This window comes from Cuculus canorus, chromosome 2 (assembly GCF_017976375.1).
Source record: "Cuculus canorus isolate bCucCan1 chromosome 2, bCucCan1.pri, whole genome shotgun sequence".
Lineage (NCBI taxonomy): Eukaryota > Metazoa > Chordata > Aves > Cuculiformes > Cuculidae > Cuculus > Cuculus canorus.
In genome coordinates this window covers 22,139,877-22,164,264 of record NC_071402.1, presented here as the reverse complement: position 1 = coordinate 22,164,264, position 24,388 = coordinate 22,139,877, and the positions used below count along the sequence as shown (strand labels likewise).

The 24,388-nt window shown below is 35.1% G+C and overlaps 1 protein-coding gene across 44 annotated transcripts in view; it reads left to right on the top strand.

The window, feature by feature from the left end:
- Positions 1-24,388, top strand: part of RIMS2 (regulating synaptic membrane exocytosis 2) — a 457,943-nt gene that overhangs the window by 74,078 nt on the left and 359,477 nt on the right. For all 44 annotated transcript variants that reach the window (XM_054058036.1, XM_054058006.1, XM_054057998.1 and 41 more), the window contains one exon: positions 7,424-7,634. In XM_054058036.1, coding sequence (XP_053914011.1) covers positions 7,424-7,634 — 211 coding nt within the window. The remainder of the gene's footprint in view (positions 1-7,423; positions 7,635-24,388) is intronic.

Below are 24,388 nucleotides of genomic sequence, written 5' to 3'. Positions count from 1 at the left end.
GTTGAGGCAACCATATGGTGAGCACAACCGAGACTTGGTTACGCTAGCTTTTTCTAGTGTTGCTCAAATTTATTTCCTTTTGTTAAAAAAGGAAAATCATCAAGATAGGAACAACCCTGTCACAGAGGTAAAAAGATAGGGGCTATTTAATAATTGAAAATGCTCATCAATGTTGTAAACAATGTGGAATGAACTCACTCTAATCATGATACTGTAATGTCAGGAGGTGTTACATTTCAGAGCCAAGACAGCCTGACCTATTATTTAGCATGTATTTATTTTGCCTGTGTGTGTAACTGTCTAATGAAAAAGTAATTTTGCATTTCATAGTAAGGATGAAGAAGTTTAATGCAGTAAACGAGTCATTTTAGGTATTTCTGAAACTATGGGTTGAAGTTAATAGTTTCTTTTGTAAGGCAACTGATGATGCACATACAGTAACCTGAGTGACTGTGAGAAATATTATCTCTGTTGGAGATGCACTTTATAAATGTAATAATGTTCCAATGTGCTTAATTGCTGGAAACTGAATTACTCTTTTTTTAAAGCTACATTTGGTAAATATTGCATACCTTTAAAATGAAATTTAGTATAAAGTAAATAAAAGTATCATTTACAAAAACAAGTCAAATATGAGATAAACTGTGAAACTTTTTTGTAAGTGAATTATTTGGATAGAACAGTATTTTGCACACTTTTTAATAATGACTTTCTTTAAAAAGTGAATGTCTAGTAATAAAAAAAAGTATAGGTGTGACACAGCTTTCTTAAAGTGATTCCTAACACAAACAGCATCAGAAAAGACATAGAATTAACAAACATACAACTATGTTTCTAATGTTTTTAGGCTAATATAACATTTCTGTTACAAAATAGTTCAATCAAGCAGGTGACTCAGGAAGAAACATGTAACAGTAGCTGTAAAAATCAGCGGTGTTTTTAAATATAAAAAGTAGAATGATAGGATACAAATAGATTGTAAAAGGAAATTCTCATGAGAGCCTCAGCCAAGTGTCTCCCTCAGTGGTTTAGATTTCAGACAAGAATTTTTGCATAGAGCATAAAAGTCTGTGTAAGTCAGTGTCAATTGTGCATGGAAAATACCCAAACAGGAGTCTTAATTTTTGCATAAAGCTCATAACGTGGTAAGGGTGCTGCAATAACTGCAAAATAATCCTGATTCTAATTTATAAAGTAGTTTTCTGTTACAAAATAAGTCATGACATGTTACGTCGCTTCTGTTTAGCAAAAGGCTCTGGCTATTCTGTCTGCCTTTTTACCTAGGCGTCTGTTGTGGCTGGTTGTCCTAGAGGTATAAAAATTTTGGTTTCTGGTTGGGTATTTCCAATACCTAGACTACTGCAAGTTGAGATAATCGAGAGTGTGGTGACTCTAAATGTATTTAATGTTACATTTGATGTGCCCTTTTTAAAGCGATATACATGCTACAGATATTTCCTCTCCTTTGTGCCTTCTTTCATAAATATTAAGCACAGGTGCTGGTCATTGACAATATGAGACTGAATGCTGAAAAAGAGACTTATGCCCCCTGTTTTCTGAAAACTCTGCTGCCGCTTGTCCAAACTGCATAGCAGCAGCAGTGTATGATGAAAGTACAGTATCAGTACAGCTGAGGATTCAAATAGTATCACCTATTATACAGTGTCTCTCTGATTATAACCTTTGTAATATTTGGTAAACCTTGAGTTCATAATGCAACTTCACCCTTAGATGTGACAGTTCCAAAAATTCTCTTCTGATACTATGACTATTTTTCCAAACTTGAAACCCAATTGTATTTGGGGCAATTGTTCTTTCCCACCAGAATTGGTAGAAATTGTTCAGGTGAAGTTGAAAGTATCTGGGTAGGCAAGATGCATAGAATACCTACCTACATCTTGTTTTGTAATGAGTTAGTAACAAAAAAATGACAATAATTATCTGTAATTTTTAATATGTAATCTTGTAATTTTTTTGCTTACTGTAACTGGGATGAAATGTGAATGAAATAACAGTACAGCCCATCTTTAAAGATTCTGTTCTTGTACTCTGCCACATACACTTCCTGGCAACATACTTTTACTGGAAGTTCAACTGCTTGCTCCTGATTTTCATTGTCAGCTGAGGATTAGTACTTACAGTTTCAGCACTTTACCAAAGCAGATCCTTTGGGACAGCATGGATTGCAAACACATGGACAAGGGCCATGGAACTAGAGATTAAGTATTTTTAATTGAGGGAATGCAGTTGTGGAATGAACTTGAAAGTCAGGCTCTGGAAGATTCCTTTTTTTTCAGTAAACAACTGGCATGGTTAATCTTGCTTTGAATGAGATGTAAAATTACCTTGAGAGTGTTAGCCTTGTCACAGGAGTTAAGAGTGGAAGGAAAACTACCACTGTTGTGTGTAAAAGTATGGATTTAATTCACCTGCTTGATGCTTAAACACTAAAAAAGGAGTCCTGCTGATATTTCCAGTTCAGAAGGAGAAGGTACAAACGCAGATGGAAAAATTTATTAGAAGAATAATAAAGACGTTTTATGGAGAAAGAATGAAAAATTTGGCTGAGGGTGTTTATTTTAAAACAAAGAAGAAAAACATGGTCTAAAGACTCATAATGGCATAAAGATTTTTACTGCTTTTTTTTTCCTAATATGGGAGCAACTAATGAGAATGAGTTAAAAATACCTCAGTATAATCACCAAAACCTTTGTATGAAAGTTGCGGAAGCTTCTGTTGTAAGGTAGGATTTTAAATGAGATTCAGAAAAGGATAATTATAACCTTCTCATTCATACTGAAATAAAACAGAGGGCTGTGAAGATGTTCAAAGATGTAAAGTAATTTCCCTCTGGAATTATGGAAGAACCTTTCTTACTTACAGACAATTAGTCTTGTAACTGTCTGTTATGGAGAAACTAGGTTACTTTGAGTGATTTGGACATTGACAAACTATTGGAATGTGGGTGTTACTGTATTCTACATGTTAAACCTTAATTGGGACTTTATAGCTTTTTGCATATCACAAATTGTAAAAATAGAATAAGCAATTCAGTTAAAGATTAATTTTAACAAACAAGAAGAAACTATTAAAGAAGAAAGTAGAAGAAATTATTAGAAATATATATTATGTATTGGTATATATTATGTATTATTAGAAATTATTATTATTGGAATTAGAAGAAATAATTTGCCATATGTTTATCTTCTCCATGTCCTCTTTTTCTTGTAGTCTCGCACAGGGCTGTTTTACTTACCTATGTTTCATTGCTGCATTGCCAGCAGAAAGCAGCCTTACTGCTGCTAATAAACAAAGTAAATAAATAAAAGGTACAGTTTTACTTAATACTGAGCATTATAAACAGAAAAAAAGACGAGTAAGGCAATCCTGCCCATTTCAGCTAGGCTTTTTGTCTAGCTGACACATAACCCGTTGATTCATTCACAGAGTCATATCCTATTCAGTTATTAAAACGGAGTTTTTTATTTTTTCGCATCCTTTGTTGTCTTATTTTGTAACTGAGTTTTGGAATGCATTAAAATAAACTAGATTAAGTGATGTGACTTCATCTGTAGTTGCAAATTTATTTAGGGTCATACTAGATTAATTAATTATGAGATCAGAAGAGTGCAATGAGAGGAATATTTACTATTTTGTGAGGGAGCTTAAAAATGCTGAGAACAAAATGTGGTAAAGGGTGCAGATTACATGCTTTAGGTCCCTACAAATTGTTTTAGGTCCCTGCAAAACTGGACTTGCTCAGTTTGTCAACGTCTCTTTTGAACTGGCAAATTCCAGTCTGGAAACAATATTCCAGGTGCAGCCTTGCCAGTGGCAACTAAAGGGGAAAAATAACTTTCCTTTATCTGCTGCTCATGCTCTTGCTAATGTAGCCCCATATGTAATTTGTCCAGTTTGTAATGAGAGCACAAAAATCACTGACTGATAGCCTGGCTTCTGCCCTGTTTTCCAGGGTTTCTTATCGGTGGAGGTGATGTTCAGCCAGTTGTTTCCTAACCTCTACCAGCACGTAGGGTTATATGTGTAGGAATGATATCCATTCAGAAGAGAAGAGAAGAGAAGTGACAGGTTAGGTAGCTCTATTGTGAAAGTAGAAAGCAGTAAGTGTTTAATACAGTACAGAGGAGAAGGCTGTATGTTACCCGATAGTCAGTGCTACCAGGCGGAAAAATTGGTGAATGAAAGGACTTGGCAAAACTGAATGTGAACAAACCTGTTTGAAGCCTGAATTTCAGCAACATTCATGCTCCGTGCCTGGGGTGGGCTATAAGTGGTAATAAAAGTTTGAGAGAGCAAACTGTAGCCAGGAAATGAGAAATGGCTGCTTTGTTTACATCTGGCCTCAACATCCTGGATAGTTGCTTAACAATCTCTCTTCTAATGGCAGATTTTAAGCAGGTTTGGAAATTTTAGGAACGTTTCAGTGAACTTATGGAAGGCAGGAATGGCTTTGGAAATACTTACTAGAATTAAGGAATTTTTTTTTTTTTTGTAAAATTCTTAAAGTTTTTTTTGGCGTTTCTGGAGGACAGGAGAAAATAAAAACTTCCACATAACAATAAGAGAAATCAGATTACTGAACTTGCTTTCCTTACTTTCCTTCGGCAGTAGCTCATGGATCAAAAGAGACTCATGGACTGCTGCTTTTTTTTAATCAATATTGAATTTCTCATTTCCAGAAAGGTGTGGGGAACCAAGAAAAGGCAGAATTTAATTAACTGCCTTCCAGAACAAAGGAAGTGCTCCAGCAAAGCTGTTTCTTGACCTTGATGGAGCAATCTGAGCTCTTACAAACAGTTGCTTTTGACACTGAGAAGTCCTCTATGCAGCTGTCATGGATACGATGATTTACAGTACAAAAAGAGTCTTAACTAGTCATGCTTATGAACTTTGCCATTGTAGCTTCCAGAAGATATGAGAGTGATTCAGGGAACTCGTTCTCCCAAGGGATGAAAATGAGCAGAACTTAAACATCAATTTTCAAATGTAACTTTTTGTTACAGTTGAGTCTTTGCAAAAACTCCTATCATATTCTCTTTTTCCTCTAAAATTTATAACAGTTATTAAAGTGGATACTTGAATTTTTGGTAGCAATGTGGAAAAGGAGAGAGGTTTTGCATCAGTACAAATCAACAGTATGTGCTCTTGAGGAGATGCACACATATATAAGGGGTATAGATAGGCATTACTGAGTTTTCTACTTAAATGTTCTGTTACATGTTCTGGTTTGACGTAATTATCTGGGATTACAACCAAAAAAACTTTACCATACCCAACAACAACAGTTGTGTTATGGAGAAGCATTTTGGCCTAAAATGCAGCTCATCTGCAGAGCCTGTTTTTTCAGTCTCATAGCACGGACCTTGGCCACTTACATTAACAGAGTAACTCACTGGAGGATACGGACTGGAATTTTAGTTTTGGCATATTTGAGTTCAGCTCCAGGCTCTGAACTTTGCCTTGGTACTAATTACTTCCAGTTCCTTGGTAAATGAACTGAGCCTTCTCAGGCAGCAATGTTCTGAGTAAAGACATGAGTGCAGACAACTTGAACAAAATGCAGTTTTATTTGCATTGTGTTTTCTGAAAAATGTTATAAAATTTTTACTAAATGTGCTTCAAATACTGTGTTACTTTAAACACCTAATTATACTGCATGTTATTAGTTTAGTTTTTGCCTTAAATCCTTGCAGGCTAGATGATTAAAAAAACCCCTATTAATTTATAAACTAGATCAGATTTTTTTTTTTTAATGGGCTTCCTAAAATGAATACATTGTATTTTGTTTCAAATATGCATATTCTTCTCAAGTGGTTCTGCTCAGTAAGTAGAACACATATTGTGTGTAACTGATTATTGAATGGATTCTTCTGTGTTTTATTTTTTCTGACAGCTATCAATACAAGTAAAGTTTCTCTTGCATGGAAAAAGATCTAATAACAAACTGTTTTGATAGAGGATAAATTGTTTGGAACAAGGATTTTAGAAAATTTCTCTGTATAACATTGAAAAGTTTATACTTTGAGGCAAAAGTTGTGACCTCTACGTAGATTCTTGTGCCCAAGAGGAAACAAAAGTGAAATTATTTCAGTACATGAGGCTTAAGAACTGGCAAAAGGCTTGCGCTTTTTATGCATCAGTGAGACTAGTAAGCAAATAATCACACAAACAAAGGCTGTAGATTATAAGGAAGCTACAAAACTGAATGTAACCTAAAATAAACTTGAATTTTGGCATAGATAATATGCTTTAAATGAAAAACACAAAGTCTGGCAAAATTAAAAGACAAGCAAGGTCTTGGAATTACATGTTGATGGACACAGGCCAGACTACCAGCTACCAATTATATGCTGTTGTCAGTGTAAAACATTGAAATGTGCCTTGTTTCCAGATTTCCAAATATTATTCTAAGCTTGACTCAGTTTTTTCGTGTTAGTAACTTGTGTCCTGCCCCATTCAACAAAATGGGGCAGGATTTTTTTGAAGTCTTTTTGAACCAGTGAGAAGCCACTTACCCCTTACTCCACAAACTCCTGTTAGGGCAGTGACAACGCTCGTGTCTTTCTCACGGAGGCCAGAGACATGATACCTCTCACTGCTCTGCTATGTGCCAAAAGTCTTATGCATGTGGGAGAGAAGAGCTGAAAGAAAAATATATCTCTCTTAAACTTTTATCAAAGTTCTTTTTGTTTTCTCTTTGTATTTGAATCCCTTACAATATGCTGTGTCAGGCTTCCCAGCTTTCTTCAGCAACTACAGGAGCTAAAAACCTGTAGCTTTTTACAATGAAAATTAAATTTCCAATGACAACATTTACCTTCAGAAATAGGGGCTTTGAGAAAAAAACTGTCATTATAGACTGTGCAATGAGCCTGTAACTTTGGTCATAATGAGACAGTTTTAACTGGAGTTTTGATTATTGTGAGCTCAGATATATGAATGAAGCAGCATGCCTGAAGGAATCATTGCAGTTCCGTATGCACATAGCAGCTGATTATGAAAGTATTCTTTGTTCACTGGGACTAGAAGGTCAAGTGTGTGTATCTTAAACTACTGTCCCTGGATTTTACACCTAAGGTAGTCTTCTGCCTTCCATTTGGCGAGAGATAGCAGTTCCTATATAATGATATGAATGGCTTAAATGATTTACAATAAGTTGTTAAATTGTGGTAACTTTTTATGGGCTGCAGCCAGTACTGGAAAAGTGCATTTTAGAATCATTATTCTGTGCAGTAACGTAATTTTTGAATGTTACACATCTGGAGCATCATAAATTAAATGTATTTACTTTATTACAGTATTCCTCTCTGACTTGTGTTATGAAATTGATTGCAATTTAGTGATTGCTAAGTATTTATAGGCTTAAATCAAACAACTATTAATGATCTCTTCTCTTCTGCAGAAAATTACATCAGCAGTTTGAAATGTATAAGGAGCAAGTGAAGAAGATGGGTGAAGAATCACAGCAGCAGCAGGAGCAGAAGGGTGATGCCCCAACCTGTGGCATCTGCCACAAAACAAAATTTGCTGATGGCTGTGGCCATAACTGTTCATATTGCCAAACTAAATTCTGTGCACGCTGTGGAGGAAGAGTGTCTTTACGGTCAAATAAGGTATGGAGTTATGAAAGTTAAGTAACAACCTTCTCTACTGAGATAAGCTTAGTATCTCTTATTCATTGCTTATGCTTCCAAGTCACACAGCTGCTGAAAAGGATTTCCTTTAAGGAGATAATGATATCTACTTTAGGGACTTTGAAGACATCTGTCCTCATTTCAGATAGTTTCCATTTGCAGATAAATTCGTGACTATGGCTTTTAAGTTAATACACGCCACATTTCTAGTAACAGATTCATGAAAGTACAGTTCAATTGAAGGACTGAGTGTCTATATTGGAAATAGGGAGGTATACCTAGTCATCTAGTGAAGCTAATTTTAAGACAACAATTATTACAACTTAGAGCACAGATTTCTTTTCTTTTCTGCTTGCCCAGGCTCTTCTGTACAAGGTTATTGTAAAATTAGTGTTAGAACAGTATGTAAACTCTATTATTGAGCTTTGGATCTTTATTATCTATTATATATATGCATAGAATGGTTTGGGTTGGAAGGCACCATAAAGATCATCTTATTCCAACCCCTCTGCCATGGGCAGACACCTCCCACTAGACCAGGCTGCCCAAGGCCCCATCCAACCTGGCCCTGAACACCTCCAGGGGGCAGCCACACCTTCCCTGGGCAACCTGTGCCACTGCCTCACTACCCTCATTGTGAAGAATTTCTTCCTAACATTCAATCTGAAACTTACCCCTTCCAATTTAAAGCCATTCCCCCTTGTCCTTTCATTATGTGCCCTTCTAGAAAGTCCCTCCTCAGCTTTCTTGTAGGCCCCTTTCAGGTAAACAAACATAAAAATATTGTTAGGAAAAAATTAAATACAGTAACAATATAGAGTTACAGCTGGTGTTTATAACAACAGGTAAAACAGCAATCTGAAATTTTTAAAATTGGAGTAAAAAATTCAGCAGAACTGAAGTAATCATAGAAAACAGTTCTTAGACCAGTTTATACAATATTTTAGATAAAGTGTTCATGTTTGATACACGTCTTTCTATGATCCTGAAAGATTCTTGTAGAAAATTCATGATAATGCTCAAAATATCTTATAGTAGTCTTTTCTATAAACACATCTTCTGTAAATCAATACAATAATAATTTAATATTTATTAATAAAATAATTTTTCAGTATAATTTATTTCCATAAATCTGTTTTTTTCTGTACAATGTTCATTGCAAATACAATGCAATCAGCAAATATTATCTTAATCCTTTGAAAGGTAGGAAACAATGTTATAAATGTAATATCCAAGATTGAAAGGTAGGCTTAAATGATGGACTCAGGTTTTTACTTAACAAAGTATAAAATAATCTTCTATTTCCTGATGTTTAAAGTGACTGAGATAATGTGTAAATCTTTCAAACTGCCTTGGATTCTGTTAAGGTAATTAAAAACTTAGTTCTCGGTAAACTCACATATTTTTATTGTTTGTTTTTTTTTTTAAATAAACGTTTCTGTGTTGCTGGTAATAAGACATATAATAATTTCTGTATTAATTGCATCTGATTATAGAAGGCAGTCAGGACGGATATTTGAGCCATTATGTCTGTGTACTTAGAAACATAGAAAAAGTGTATTAGGAGGAAGGTTTCATTTCCTAATGAAGTGTTTAGTGCATCATTTAGACTGCCCTCAGGACAGAACATGTAAACTTGGCAGATATTTGTCTGACTTGTTTTGACAGTTTTCCAATGAGATTCTACCACACCTCTTAGGTTGTTTGTTCCACACCACACCATAGAAAGCTTTTCTTACTGCATAATCGAAATCTGTCTTTCTCTAAGCTGACTTTGACATTCAGTATTATGAATCTGTTCTGCAACTCTTTTTAGTTGGCTTTTTTCCTACTACTGTTGATAATTTTTAATAAATAAGCTTTTCTGTCTCTTATTCATTGGTGTTTTTAGATAATTTATGAATGTGCTGGACAGGGCATCTCTAGACAGATCCCCTGTGAGGCTTCACTGATGATACCTCTCCATTAAAAAACCCTTACCGTTTATCCCTGCTGTTTTCTTCTGGTGTTTTAATCAGTCAAGTTTTCTCATGGATTAATTTATTCCTATTTTATGTCAGCTGAGATTCTTTAAAATCTTGGATGCTCAACTCAGCAGTATGATCAAATCTCATTTACTCACTTTTTCTGTAACTCTTTAAAGGAATTCTAATACATGTAACAGACACAAATTCCCTTTACTAAAGTCATTCTGACTTTTCCACATCTTATCATTATTTATTCACGTGATTGCTAATTTTATACCCTTTTTTGGTTTCTACGAACTTCTCCAATGATGGTGTCAGACTTTTCCATTTTCCTTCTCTGTGCTGAACAACCCTAACTCTCTCAGTCTGTCCTCATGACAGGTGCTCTAGCCCTCTGGTCATCTTTGTGGCCCTCTTCTGGATCTGTTCCAAAGGTTCCATACCCTTCTTATGTTGGGGATTTCAGAACTGGACACAGTACTATATGAGGAAGTGCACACTGAATGAGACAGTAAACAGCAGAATGAGGCGTATGCAGCTGAGAAATTTACATGCTAAAATAGTGGGTAGGTACTGCTTCCAGATAGGTACAACTTTGTATGCAGTGAGTATAAATTCCAACAGCTCAGAATGCCAGTTCAGTAAAACAAGATTTAATTTGTGGAGGAAGAAAATGGTACTTGTCTGAAAACTTAGTTTAACACGTGCTGAATGCCTTCTTTCAGGGTGTTTGGCAACCTGCTGTCTCTTGCACCCACTGAAACATCCTTCTCTCTATGACTTTGAACATCAAAAGACAGAGAATTTCAGTTGTTTTAAAGGGCCCAGCAACTGTATGCACGACATGTAAGGTATAAGTACAGAACTAATCTCAGCTGCCTCTGGTTCTGTTAAAGCTTTATATTCTGATTATTACTCTAGGTCTATGTGTGATTTTCAGGAAACCATCAAGTTCTCATTGTTGGATGATTCTAACTGCAGGATTTGCATTGTGTCCATCCATATGGAGTCACAACCCAAAATTTCAGCATGCTTGTCCTAATGTGTAATCCATTTAATTCTGTTGGCATTTGTCAAGCACTGAAGAATTAGTCTGTCACAATCAGGATTTCTAAGTCACTAGGATTTGGGATAAACTTAATAGTTTCTTATCACATACAAATACATTGGTACTTACATGGCATTGTTTGATTCTGCATTTCTCTAGAAGAGATGTGGCATTACAGACTTGAAGAAAGGATTTCTCTAAATCAGATGTGGGATTTTTTTTCTCTTTTTCTTTCTTCAGTTTAGTACATGTAACACCTTTAAAATCTGATAACCCACAACTGTATTCGTCTTTCTGGAGACTCTCAGAATAAGTATCTCTGAAAGAAAAGTCGGCTGCTAAGTTATTCCAATGACAATCTTGTATTTAAAAGCTGTAAATTCATAACTGGAGGCTGTGAAAGTTATCCTTCTAATTAGGAAGAATTTTCCATCTCAGCCTCTCCATGAATAGAATGGAATAGGATTTGTATTACTAAATCATTAAAGACTTCCAGTCTGAAATCTGGTCCTGATTATGTAAAAACAATGTTAACGCCTTAGTGAACATCTATGATTGTTAAGACACCTCTAAACAATGATTTTATTTGAGGTGACCAGCCTCTGTGTTCTTTTGAAATTTATACCCAAACTTATCCGGACTACAGTTCAGCTAGTATACCTCATGGTCCTTAATACCATTCCCCTCTCCTTACATGAAACAGGTTTTGGCTGCCTGTGCTCATGGGCAGCTCTGATGTGGCACAGCTGTGACCTGGGATCAGCCCTGGCAAAACAAGCTGCAGTGTCAGGAGTGGCAATGAGCCTTCTTGAGGCTTCCATCCCCTCACCTGGGAGCTGCTTTTCTGCTCACGCAACTCAGCCTTGGTCCCTGTCTGAGCTATGTCACTGCCTGTCCCGGTCCCTCATTGACCTAAATCTGTAGACTTGGCTTCCTGGCTGGCCTTGGCTCTGCCTCTCCACCACAGAACTGCTGGGGACCTGGGTTCTTTGCTGACCACAGTTACAGTCCTGGGCCCCATCCTGCTCTCCTTGCGTGTGTGCTCTGGGCACATCCCTGTCCGTGGAGGCATAGCCTGCTTCATGTCACCTCTTGTACCCCTGGACTAGTCCAAGCTGCTGACCCTGCTTGTGCCAGGACAGTATAGTAGTACGCGGCTCCAGCAAAACACTTCTTCAAATTGCTCCATTTAACAGTAAGAGTAAAAGCCTTGCCACAACAATAATTTTGCACCAGGAGATACTGCTCCTTTTCAGCCTGTAAACTTTTATTGAAAACTGATGCCTAGCGCAACTGATATTCAGAATCTGCGTTTATTCAGAATCTGACACCTTGGTTCTCTTGATTCTTCAAAAGAACCCTGCTGTTTTAATACAGACTGTATGCATATGATCATTCCTTTCAAATGATAACTGCGCAAACTGTTTCTGTTATTATTTGCTTGAAACCATTTTCATTTGGTAGTTGTTTTGAATCTCACTAAACAGCATATGATCTCATTTTCAAGAGAGGCTAGGCATGTTTGAGCTCTTCCTTCTATTTTATTATGATTATTATGATTCTGACACAGAAAAGAACTGATAATTTTAGACAAACTGATAATTTTAGGCACTTGAGGTGAAAAAATACTGTCTGGAAGAGTGGCTTTGGCTCACTGGGAAGCATTGATCTTCTAACAGATTTTTTTAAAAAAGTATCAGGTGTAGATCTTGACTCATTCTAGATTTATTTTGTGTATGGGACACAACTCCAGTAATTTCTATGTGTCTGGATATTCATGGAGTTAAGGCCTTTCCCCATAAAACCAATATTAAAATATAATTGTGTTTTCACTTGGAACAGAACAAATAACACCAAAATCTGACTGATTTGTTGCTTTTCTAATGTGAGTTCTTAGAGATCTGAATTGAATAATTTGTCTTCCGTATTGAAATGAATGGCTAGGCTGTCTCTCATAAGGTCAGTCATCTCAGTACTTGCATTATAATGATGAACTCAAGAATGTTTGATGGCAATGTTCGGGGGGCAGCTGAGAAGCTGGAGGTAGTCTTAGATGTTTAGTAAAGTGCGGTGGCATGTCTTGAATTTCACGTCTAAATTTCACAGCCTGTTTCTGAAAAGAGACTCTTTATACTGAATGTTATTCAATATAGGCAGATTGTGTGAACCAAGTCTTGATTACTGTTGTGATCACAGTGTGAATGACTGATTTGGAATCTTGACTGTCCTTTCAAAGCCACCATTTTTTTTTTAATTACTGCTGTGCATTGCAGAGCTTATGCTTATATTGTGAAGTATTTGAGACTCTTCATTATGCCATGAATTTTTGAGAAAAATCTTTTGTCTTCTTTAATATATAGTTTATAAATACGCATATATATTATTTTAATTGTTGACGGAGTGGTGCTTGTACTTTGGGATATCATTAGAGCTAACACAGAGTGAGACTTCTCTACTGATAATATCTTTTATACAGAAGAGTTATTGATTAGCCATGATTTTCAGTAATATAATCTGAGGTTTTAAGAAATGTGAGTTGGTATGTTCTCCTTCCTTGCAGTCTTAAGATGTATTTGGTGTGTATTTTATCCTTATTGTGATTGAAGTTAAGTGTGGCTTTTCGAAGCTCTTGATTTGAACATTAATTAAGATTTGGCAAAATGAGACAGCGATGCAACGGAAAAGTATATTTGATCAATATTTATGAGTCACTAGTTTCTGATATTAGAACCTCATGGCACAACAATAAATATTAGAAAAAATGTCTCAAAACTCTTAAAGTATTCTTCCTAAAACATATATCAGTATTGTAGTGAGATTTTTCCTGTCTTTTCCATTCTTATTTCTGAGTCATCTCTGTTACTGATTTGTGTATATACTCCATTATGTTATCTGAATTTACTTTTATTGTATTAAATTACATTTTTTCTTGTATATTATAGTTTTACTCCTAGTGTTTTAAAAATCCTCGTATCTTGGGTGAAAACTACTGAGAGAAAGAAATGGATTAGAACATAATTCGTAGTATGAAGAGGTGCAGATCATCTGTGAGTTTGCAGAAGATTTAGGATAGTTAATAGGTAAAATTACTACATGTAATTTGGCTAAACTGGAATACTATCTTAGAACAGCATAAAAATAGTCAGGATAGTGGATAAACTATATTAGTAATTGTTTTTGGAACAGAAATAAAAGTGGGAAAGAAATCCATATGAATGACAAACTAGAATGTTTAATTACAGGTAGGTGTACTATGTGTAGGAGAAGGTTATTTAAAAAGGGTAGTATAGCTGGGTTTTATTAATGTATGAGGCAAAATTATCACAGAATAATTGGGTTAGAAAGGATCTCTGGAGGCCCTCTCATTCAACCACTTAGTCAAATAATGTTGAATTATATGATTTTTCAGAGGGCCTTACCCAGTTAAGTTTTGAATCTTAGATAATGGAGATTCAGCAACCACTCTGAGCAACCTGTTACAGTTTGACCACTCTCATGATTAAAAAATTAGAAGAAGGATTTCCTTATAACTAGTCTGAATTTCCCATGTTACAATTTGTATTTCTTGCTGTTTGTCCTGTGCTTTAGTGTGTATCTTTGAGGAGAATACTGCACATAATATTACTTCTTATCAAATGACTAAAATATAGATCTTGTGTAGTGAAAATTGTAAGTGTGTTTGAGAATAATTTGTTGTTTTACTAACATACATAGGATCATAGAATAAGTTGGGTCAGGTAGGACCTGTGGACATTATTTAGACGAATCTCCTGCTCCAAATAGGATTGACTTCAAAGTTAGACCAGGTTTTCAGGATTTTGTGCAACTGTGTTGTAGAAATCTCCAAGGATGGAGAATCTGTAACCTCTTTGGTCAAATTCTTTCAGTGCTTAACCAGTCTTGTGATTTTGTGTTTTTTCTTATATCCTGTCCCTTGATTGTTGCTTTTTTCCCCATTAGCCATGCATCTTCAAGAGAATTCTGGCTTGTCTTCCCTTTACCTCACATTTAAGTAGTTAAGGAATGGAAGTAATTCTCTTCTTCCTGCAACCTTCCCTGCCCTGGCCTTCTTTTGGCTGAACAAGCCTATCTCACACAGCTTCTCCTTGTATATTGTGTGCTCTAGTGCCCTGACTGTCTTGGTTGGCCTCTGTTTTATTCTATCCTGTTTGCTTGTGTCTCTACAATTGGGGGGAGCCTAAAACTTCTATAAGAGCACAGGAACATAGTTACATGTCATATAGATATCTGAACAACAAAGGTGTAAAATGAGTTGTCATCTTTTCTTGGTGAGCAGTTGCATTTCCAACGTGGCCATGTTCTTATTTGCATGCCTAGATCTAGTCTCTGTGTTGGCATGTGAAATTTAAGTACAAGAAAAACTAATCATTCATCATTCACGAAAATGGGAAATAGTTTTGACTGAAAGCATTTTGAATATTTTTGTTTTCTAAAGTATTTTTTCATTTACTATTTTAGACAGCTAAAAAGACAATTTCCTCAATTACAGTAAAAAACAATGGGAATATTTATGGGCATAAAAAAATACAGATCTTATATGACATATGGTAAACAATTTGTGACAAACTCTGTCTCCTTATGCTTTAAAAATTCAGCATTTTAAAGATGTGTTATGAATAACATGCAGTAATGCCATTATGCATACCTTGTATCTGGCTATAGTAAACAAACATTCTTCATTTCACTGGACTCATTGCAAATGCAAAGGGTCGCTATGTGCTAGTCATTTGCAGTACTGTGGTCCAAGGCATGTAGGGCTAAATTCTGTATCCTCCTTATAGATGCCCAATTTGTTTTATTAAGGTAATTAGGACATAAATCCCAAACTATTTTCATGAAAATAATTTTGTTTGTGCACATTTTCTTTATGCAAATATTTCTTTGATATATAAAATCATGTCAATTTTGCCCACAAAAACATTAAGAAAATTATTAAAATGACATTTTTCACTAGTTCTTCATCGCTAAGGGAAATAAGACAGAATACATACTAATTCCTTTGATATTTGTTTGTTTATTTTACTAACAAATACTACTGCTTACTTTCAAAATGAAAGTGACTCTCCTTCTTTGTCTTTTTTCTGTCCTTTCTTTCTTGCTTTCGTGGATATGAACTCCAGGAGGACAAAGTGGTTAGAGATTTTTTCTGTCTAAAGTGCTTTTCTTTTACGGGTAGACTTATTCCCTGGCTTACATTTGCTTTCATTTACATAGGTGCTGAAGGCAAGGGGAGTTACTCTCGTTAAAATGAAAGCAATGTTAGGCATGAAAGGCTTACCCGTTTTTCAGATAATTTACTAATAATCTGTGAGTTGTTGTGAACATTATGCATGATATTCCTCTCTGTTTGCAGTTTTTGTTAGCATGTTGCTTCTTTTCCTTTAGTTTTGCAATATGATATGTGCACAGCTTAACAAAATAGGTAATTGTCTAGTACGTGTTTCTCTTACAAAAATACAAATTAATTTTATCAAAGTGTCATGAAGTTATTAGAATAATTTTTGCTCCCTGTGGCAGTGATTTTTATATCATTAATATTTATGCACTGACATTTTAGCTTGTAACTTTTTCTTTAGCATGGTAATTCAGTTTTGATTTTTAATGACAATATGATTAGATCCCAATAAACATTAAGAAAACATTTATTTTAAACATTTAGGAATATGCCAGCGGTGTCATGGAGTTACCCATTAGCATATAAATTATTTTCTTAACTAAATGATGTGTAGGCATTTCTAAAATTTAGTGCACATATTGTATTGAGCATAATCTTGAAATAATGTTAAATGTTATGCATGTCACTGACGCTGTGTTTGTCTTGCTAATATTACACCTACAGTAAATACTTTAATCTGATTTTATTTTAGCTGTGTTTAGAAAAGTAGTATAAGCTGAATTCGAGAATAAGCCTGGATATATTTCAATATTTTACCAAACTAAATGTTATTTTTCAAAGTAAGAGAATTGAGAAAAATACCTCAGGTAGTATAAATTTGCTCTTCCATGAGATTCTCTAATGTCTTCTAAAGAACTGCAATCAAAAAACCAACTTGCCCTGTAGTGCTTGTGAAGAAATTTCTTATATTAGATGAAGTGAAGAAATTCTTTAGTGTTCATATGCATATAGTGCATGTTTATACAGCCAAGTTTTTTACTACGGTAAATGTGATTTTTTTTCTTACTGATGGAAATTTCAAGGCTCACATTTAAGTTGCATGTATGGTTCAGAAATACATTGCTTCATACAGAAGTTCTAAGCCATCTCTTGTTATCATTTAGCATATGTTTCAGCTAGCGGGCGAGTAATCTTTGTGGTGGGCCAGATACTGATCCCTCAGTCTGCTAGAGGGTTTTGTTTATGCCTGTATCATTAGAGTTTTTCACAATTAAAAGGCTGTGAACTCATAGAGGCTGTGAAGTGACGCTAATTCTTAAGAACACAGAGGTAGCTGTTGAGTACAACAGATAAATGAATAAAAGGAACAATTTTCTACTTAAAGAATTTACCCTTCCAGTATAATCTTGTATATAAGTATTATATTTTAAGCCTACTACTACTAACAGTCAATTCACAGTCAATTCAGTGATTAATGTCTGTAGGTACTCATCAATATTGTATCAGTATCAAATCCTATATTTGCTTGGAAAATAAAAAAAAAGTGTGAAGGTCTCAGTAATAAGTTTTTACATGATTATCGCGTGTTAAGGAGGGAAGCGTCACGAATTTCTCTAGCTAACTAACTAGTTAGATGTTTTCAAAATAATGACAGTGCCTCAGGTTGCTTTAGGTAACATCCGTTTCTGCTGATTTTGAAACGGATGTTTTAGAAGTTACAAAGGCAGAAAGAACAATAAGTATTTTAGGTCAACTTTTGCTCTACTACAAACGCTGTGAAGTGAGGACAGCAGTGGTATTCATCTTGCTATTTTAGTGCAAACAGTAAGGTTAAAATCCATGCTGTATTTTGTGTAGATGCCATCAAAACAGATACTTCAATATAAATTTTTTTTTTTTGTGTGATAAAATATTAATCAGTAAGTTAACCCACTTAGAGAATCCTTAATATTACTGGTTATCCTTCACTTTCCAGTGTTAGCGTATCAAAGAATGTGTGAATTCCAATATTTCTTAAGAGGCCAATTCTGTGTTTTGTAACCGAATGGCAAGCTCAATCTATAGCAATCCTAGACAAAGCTATAGATACTTAGTGACTGTTAGAGGTATGCTGACCCAATTAAACCACATGGATTTGGAAAATGTGATGTATAGAAAGCACCAGGTCTGGGAAGAGTTAGAGTGTAGAAACAGATTTTAGTATGTCCTCTTTAGAATTCTTGTCTTTTCATAAAGATTAAGATTGTAGGGAAAAGCTGAGACAGCACATGGTGCTGAATGATTGTGACAATTCTATGCCAGCCTACTGGTGATACTTATGGTGGTGGAGAATGGAGCTGGATGTGAATTCTGACTGTGTTGTAACGTTGTAGTTTTATTGTTAAACATGCATGAAAGGGAAATGTGTATTACAAACCAATGCCAAGATCATCTCTGAGAAGGGAACAATTGATTTTTTTAATTGAAAATTAGTGTGATCAGTGATTTTTCCCATCTTTTGAATATATATGTATTTTAAATAACAAAAGTACATTTTAAAGGATTTCCTGTATTTATGTCACTATTATTCATGCCAAAGATGACTGGGAGGTAGAGAAATGCTGTTTGGGAAACCAAAGTAATTTAAGGCTGATAGAAATGAAGTTTATTTCAAAAAATAAATATTCACAGATTCATTTTCATTTTACTTAGATTTTGACCATTATATTCCTAACCAAATAACTTTATTAAAATGAGCAACACCATTAGCTAGGGTAGTGAAATGGTATGATTGAAAATCGTGGAAGGTCTAATGAAAAAGATGAAGACTAAGAAGTGCAATACAGTTTGTGTAAAAATATATCTTCATTGCAAACACTAGAAAATGAAGAAATAATAAAATATTTTAATTTTGGCTGAGTATTATCCTGAATTTAAATGCCATTATATGTTACGTACCTTTGCTTTAAGGCAGTGGATTTAAAGTAATCACTGATACTTCTGCAGAAAACAAATAAGTAAACAACCTAATATAGGACGTTTTTGGAAACAATTGGCAAGAGAAAATGGTTCCATCTGATTTAGATCTCTTCACTTACTGCTCATGGTTTGGCTTTGTAAAACTTTGATAAAATCCCTATACAGTGTTTAGTTAGGACATTTGAGGCTTAGGTATGTCAATTCATGTTTTGTTTTATAAGTGTTCATTTTCTTATTCTTTACTTAACTGTCTCAGGCACAGAGACAAAAAGACCAATTTTATGATTCAAGTTAGATGCATTTTAGTTAAACTACATGGAAACGTTTGCAACAAATGTTTAGGTCAGTGCTGACTGGTCTGAAAAGGATTAGACAATCTCTTTCTGGATTAGACAATGCCTGTTACTGATAGTGAAATATAGTTGGTTGGTTTTTGTTTTTCCTCTCCATCCTAGAATTCAGGATGCAGTTTCTGGTTGTTTCTCATGAAACGAGAGTCAACTGAAGCAAAAAGATGATGTTTATGTTCTAGAGAGAATGTATGTTTTTATAAGCTGAAGGAAACTTCAGAGAAATGATGATTCTTTATATTTCTGCTAATGAGAGGAAGTCTTAGTTTTCTTGCATCCCCTTCATTCAGTGCTAGGCATAATAAGTTTTCTGAGAAAGCACTCTTGGCACTGGAAGCTGATCTGGAGTCCATCAAAGAAAGCAGAAAGACACTGAAGTCCTTGGCATTAATCTCACATATTCTAACACAGACCTGCAACTCTGTAACTCAAACGGGAAGAATAGATTTTCTTTGCATAATCAATTAAACACTTCTCTTGATGCTCATGATCAGCATTTGTTCAGAAACAAAGGTATTTACTGAAGAGTTTCCTAGGCTAATTTCCCTAATATCTTGATTGATTTTTGAATTTCTACCAAGAATCCTATTGTTTCTAAACCATCTGTGTTGCAGGTCTCTACCTCCACAGTGCCCTACAACTTTCTCACCTGGAATTGTACAATTGTGATGAGTATTTGTGGAAACCATTGGTTGCTTTCCTACCACTGCATTCTAATTCTTGGAAAATGTATGTGTAAGCTCTTACCCTATTGACATGTAACTCAGACTGACTTTGTGTTGTATGAGAAAACATACTCTGAGTATCATCAAGGTTTTCATGGGCTGTGTAGACTCCAAAGGATTTTTTTCTTTTCATTTTTTTTTTAAACAAAGTAATATATTAATTTCCAGATTACTGAAATTTGGAAAAAAAGACTCTTTTACAAAGACTCACAAAACCAATAGAATGTTCCTAGACTTGGAATACCTCTGACAAAAGCCTCCTGTACAAGATGTTATTTAGGATTGTTTTCTGAGATATCTCTCTGCTGTGAGAAGCTTAATAGTTTTCTTCAGCTTTTGAGCTTTGTCTTTGAGATTGGGGTTGCTAAAAGTAGTTTGGAGAGTTGTCAAATTAGACCTTCCTGTCTTGGGCTGCTTGTTCCAGGTTGTTCTCTGATCCTGTTTCTCATGTATCCATTTGTAACGTGCTCTCCTTTATCTTATTCTGTTCAGAGCTCATTGTTGTTTCCTTCATCACTACGAAATGCACTTCCAGTAGCAGAAAGTGCTTTTAATGAAGATGGCACTTAAAGCCCACAGTTTCTCTGTGTTCTGTTTCTTGAAGTTGGATTGAAAAACGTAAATAAAATGGGCTCTCTGTAAATATATTTTAATACTATGTTATTTCTTTTCTCTGTCAAAATTACTCTGATTGTGCAGTCAAATCATGTTCTCTACTCAAAAATACGTTACTTATCTTTCCATTTTCACCATTTTAAAGATTGTCAGTGTGACATGTAATGTAATGTAGTCTCTATATCTTATTAAAGTTGCAGATATAAACTTGCCCAAAATCCCGATGAAGACCACACGTAGTAAATGCATCCTACTGTTGGTTAAACTGGCATACACATATTTTCCCTAAATTAGATCCTATGTGTTTTTTTACGTTGGCCGTAATCCTGTACCAACATACAGCCTGTGTTGGCCATCACAGTCAAGGAACAGGCTGTATATGGATGCCATAATAATAATAATAATAATAGTAATATTCTAATGTATACTGAATACAAGACTTGCATTTGACTTCCTTTGGCAATTAATCACTATTTGGGATATAAAAAAGAATCATAAAATCACAGCAGAGAGCCACAAAGATGATCAAGGGATTGGAGCATCTCTCTTATGAAGAGAGGCTGGCCAAGCTTGGTCTGTTTAGCCTGGAAAAGAGATGATGAGAGGGGATCTTATCAATGCTTATAAATATCTGAGGGGCAGGTGTCAAAAGTATGGAGCCAGATTCTTCTCAATGGTGCCCAGTGACAGGACAAGGGGCAATGGGTAAAACTGGTACTCGGGAAGTTCCACCTCAACATGAGGAAAAAACTTCGTTACTGTGAGGATGATGGAGCACTAGAACAGGCTGCCCAGGGAGATTGTAGAGTATCCTTCTCTGGAGATATTCAAAACCTGCCTGGGTATGTTCCTGTGTACCCCACTTTAGGTGAACCTGCTTTAGCAGGGAGTTTCGGCTAGATGATCTCCAGAGGTCCCTTCCAACCCCTGCCATTCTGTGAGCAAGGGTTTATGTGCCTAAAAACTTGTGTAATTTTTTCATCTACAACAGTCAGTGTAAAAGATACTAGTTTTTCCTTTAAACTTTATCCTGTACCTGTACACTGTGGTGTTACAGGTTTACAGTACAGAAGTTATAACTAGTTGGTTTCCTTTTAGATGGTACTAAATTTCTGAAAAACATTACTGTTGATCCGAGAGTCTGGTAGAGGGGTGGGCTTTCATTTTGCTGTCTCTCGTACTCTGATAGCACTAGAAATTTATCTTTTAATTTCAAATTGTGCAAAATAGATCCATGTTCCATTTAGATTTTTCTTCAAGATATCCTAAAATACTTTTATCTTAAAATGTGTATGGAAACAGTGTAATAACAATGTATACTTTATCACATCAATAAATTTTCACTTTCATTTTTGTTCAAATTAAGAGCTCTTTGCAATTCTGGAACCAGAAAGCAAAACAGTTATTGAGCAGTAAGTTATATTTGCCAACTGCTGCAAAGTTCAGAAAACATATCATGTGCTATTAAGTTTCAGGTGTAGACCTTTATCAAAGGTTGCTCAGCAAATTCCTTGTTTCAGTCCCAGGTGTGTAACACCACACCTAGGACTGAACACCACTCTTTGGACACAGTTAGACATTATGGCACAGCAGGGGATGGTATAAATGTTTAATTATCTAGATTCAGCTTCAGTGGCTGGAAACCAGTGCCTATATATATAAATAATGAAGACATTGCTAGTAAGAGAGTAAAGCGGCAAACCTCCAAGGCGGTGCTGTTTGTTTACTTAGAGCTTTATTTTGCTAGCGTCTTCAAGGAACAGTTTACTTATAGGTTGAGGAATTAAATAAAAAAGGCCTTACATCTGGGTTAATATTATCTGCTGTTTAGATCCGCTGTGTGCAAAAAAGAATTTGTATCACAGGCATCTATTGATATGTCAAATATTGGATGCACAGACAAGACAGTTATTCTGCATAGAATGAGTGACTTTATTATGTACACAACTTCAGCAGATATTGGACTTCAGGGCATTCATGGAGACATTTAAACAAATGTTAAAAATTCTATATTTGAACAAGATGTCACCTATGAAGTATAAATAGGCGTGTATTTGAAAATTAAATATTTCTTGGTTTGAGTTATTATAAAGATGCCTTCATTCATCATGAAGGAGACCTACTGAAAAGCCTGGATCTCACGTAGCTAATTCAGTTTTGGTCGACTGATGGTGCTAATGTTTGTAGTTTTTCGAGAATTAGTTTCATGTAATACGCAAGTCATTCTTATCATTATAGATCCACAAGATATAAAATATCTATGCTTTGTAAACCAAATGTATAAAAAAATGCAACAGATGTTCTGTTTGATGTTTGGGATAATATGCTTTCATAAAATACATGCAAAGAGTGTTTTTAGACTGACAGAATTGTAGATGTATTTTCATTAACTGGAGCTAAACTAAACTGCTATTATTCTAACTATACTGGAACACCTCTCATTTATCTTTAAATGTTTAAACTTGCCAGTGGTAATCACTAGTGTTCATTTAACCTGTTCATCTTTCAGTTTCAGTGTAATTGCTACATAACTTTAGAGTCATGACCTGGTTAATTAAGGTGTTCTTGTTCTCAGATACTTGGTCATGCGATTATGAAAGATGATATTTATTGCTGTTAATGATTTGGATTTCTTACAGTTCTAGGTAGGGAATGTATGGTATCTCCACACTGAAGATGAGGTTCAAATGCATTTTTCTTCAGATGTATACATTTTTTAACAAATTCATTTTTCTCTGTAGGTGGGATCGACATTCCTCTTAATCAGCTTTAAAATATTTTTTGGTTTTATCTAATCCTAGTTTTGCTTCTTTTTATCATGGACATCATTGGGAGAGGCCAATGAAAACTTTCACCATAGTGGATGTCAGTCCTTAGTCATTTGGAAAGAGCATAATTGTTTGCATTGTCATTAACATATTTCTTTTGTAGCAAGAAGTGAATATCTGCTTACAATGTACCCTATAGAACCAGACATCAATCTCAAGTGCTCGTTGAAAATGTCAAAAGGAGTTATTTTTCATTCGAGAGAAAGTGCTTTATTATCATGGCCCATGTTGCAAACAGATTTTTTTTTTTTGTGGTAATCTATATTTCTAGTCTCTTATTCTTCTTTTATAGCTGTTTTGGCAAGAATCCTAGTTCTTACTATTGTAAGTTCATAAAAAGTAGTTTCACTGTGGAATAGAAGCTTTGTTTTCCTCTGGCTTTCATTTTGCAGTTGTGTGTGATCGTGTTCAAACTCTGGTCATAGGTATATGCACAGTGATGCTAACTTTGATGTGAGCAGTTCTTCCCCTGTCTTATATGCCATATGCTTATAGGAAATCACCTGTCAAATAGCAGGGAAGGCATAAGTGATCCCAAGAAAGTCTGCAAATAAATCTTCAGTAGATGAAGAATATTTGCCTTTCCAATCATGTCAGCCTGAGTCCAAGGAATCCTTTAAGTTTCTGAAGTTTTTGAATCTTCATCCTGTTTTTCTTTATCAATCAATGAATTTGCATGAATGTGGGGTTTTATTGTCTGTACTTCATAATTTTAGTATTGTGAACTTACATATTTTGAAGAAATCATCCTTAGGAACTATGAACTTAATGATATGTCCATGTGAGGACCCTGAACTGAAGGGTGAAAATTATTAAAGTAGCTTGTTTTATTGATTTGGTTTTCTGAATAGGATGAATTTAGTGACTTTGTAGAAAATCTTAGCAAACTTAGAAAAATGCACATAGTCATTGAATGCATATTACTCTGGTCATCAAGTGAAGTATTTTACTATTTTCTGACTTGTAAAGATAACAGGTTCTAATTTTGGGGGCAGAACAAGTGCTATTTTCCCATCTTTTTGTTGTTGTAACTGCACTTAGATTCTTTTTTAAAAAAATTGCACATTTTGGAACTAATTTCTCTCTGAACCAAAACTTGTCTTTT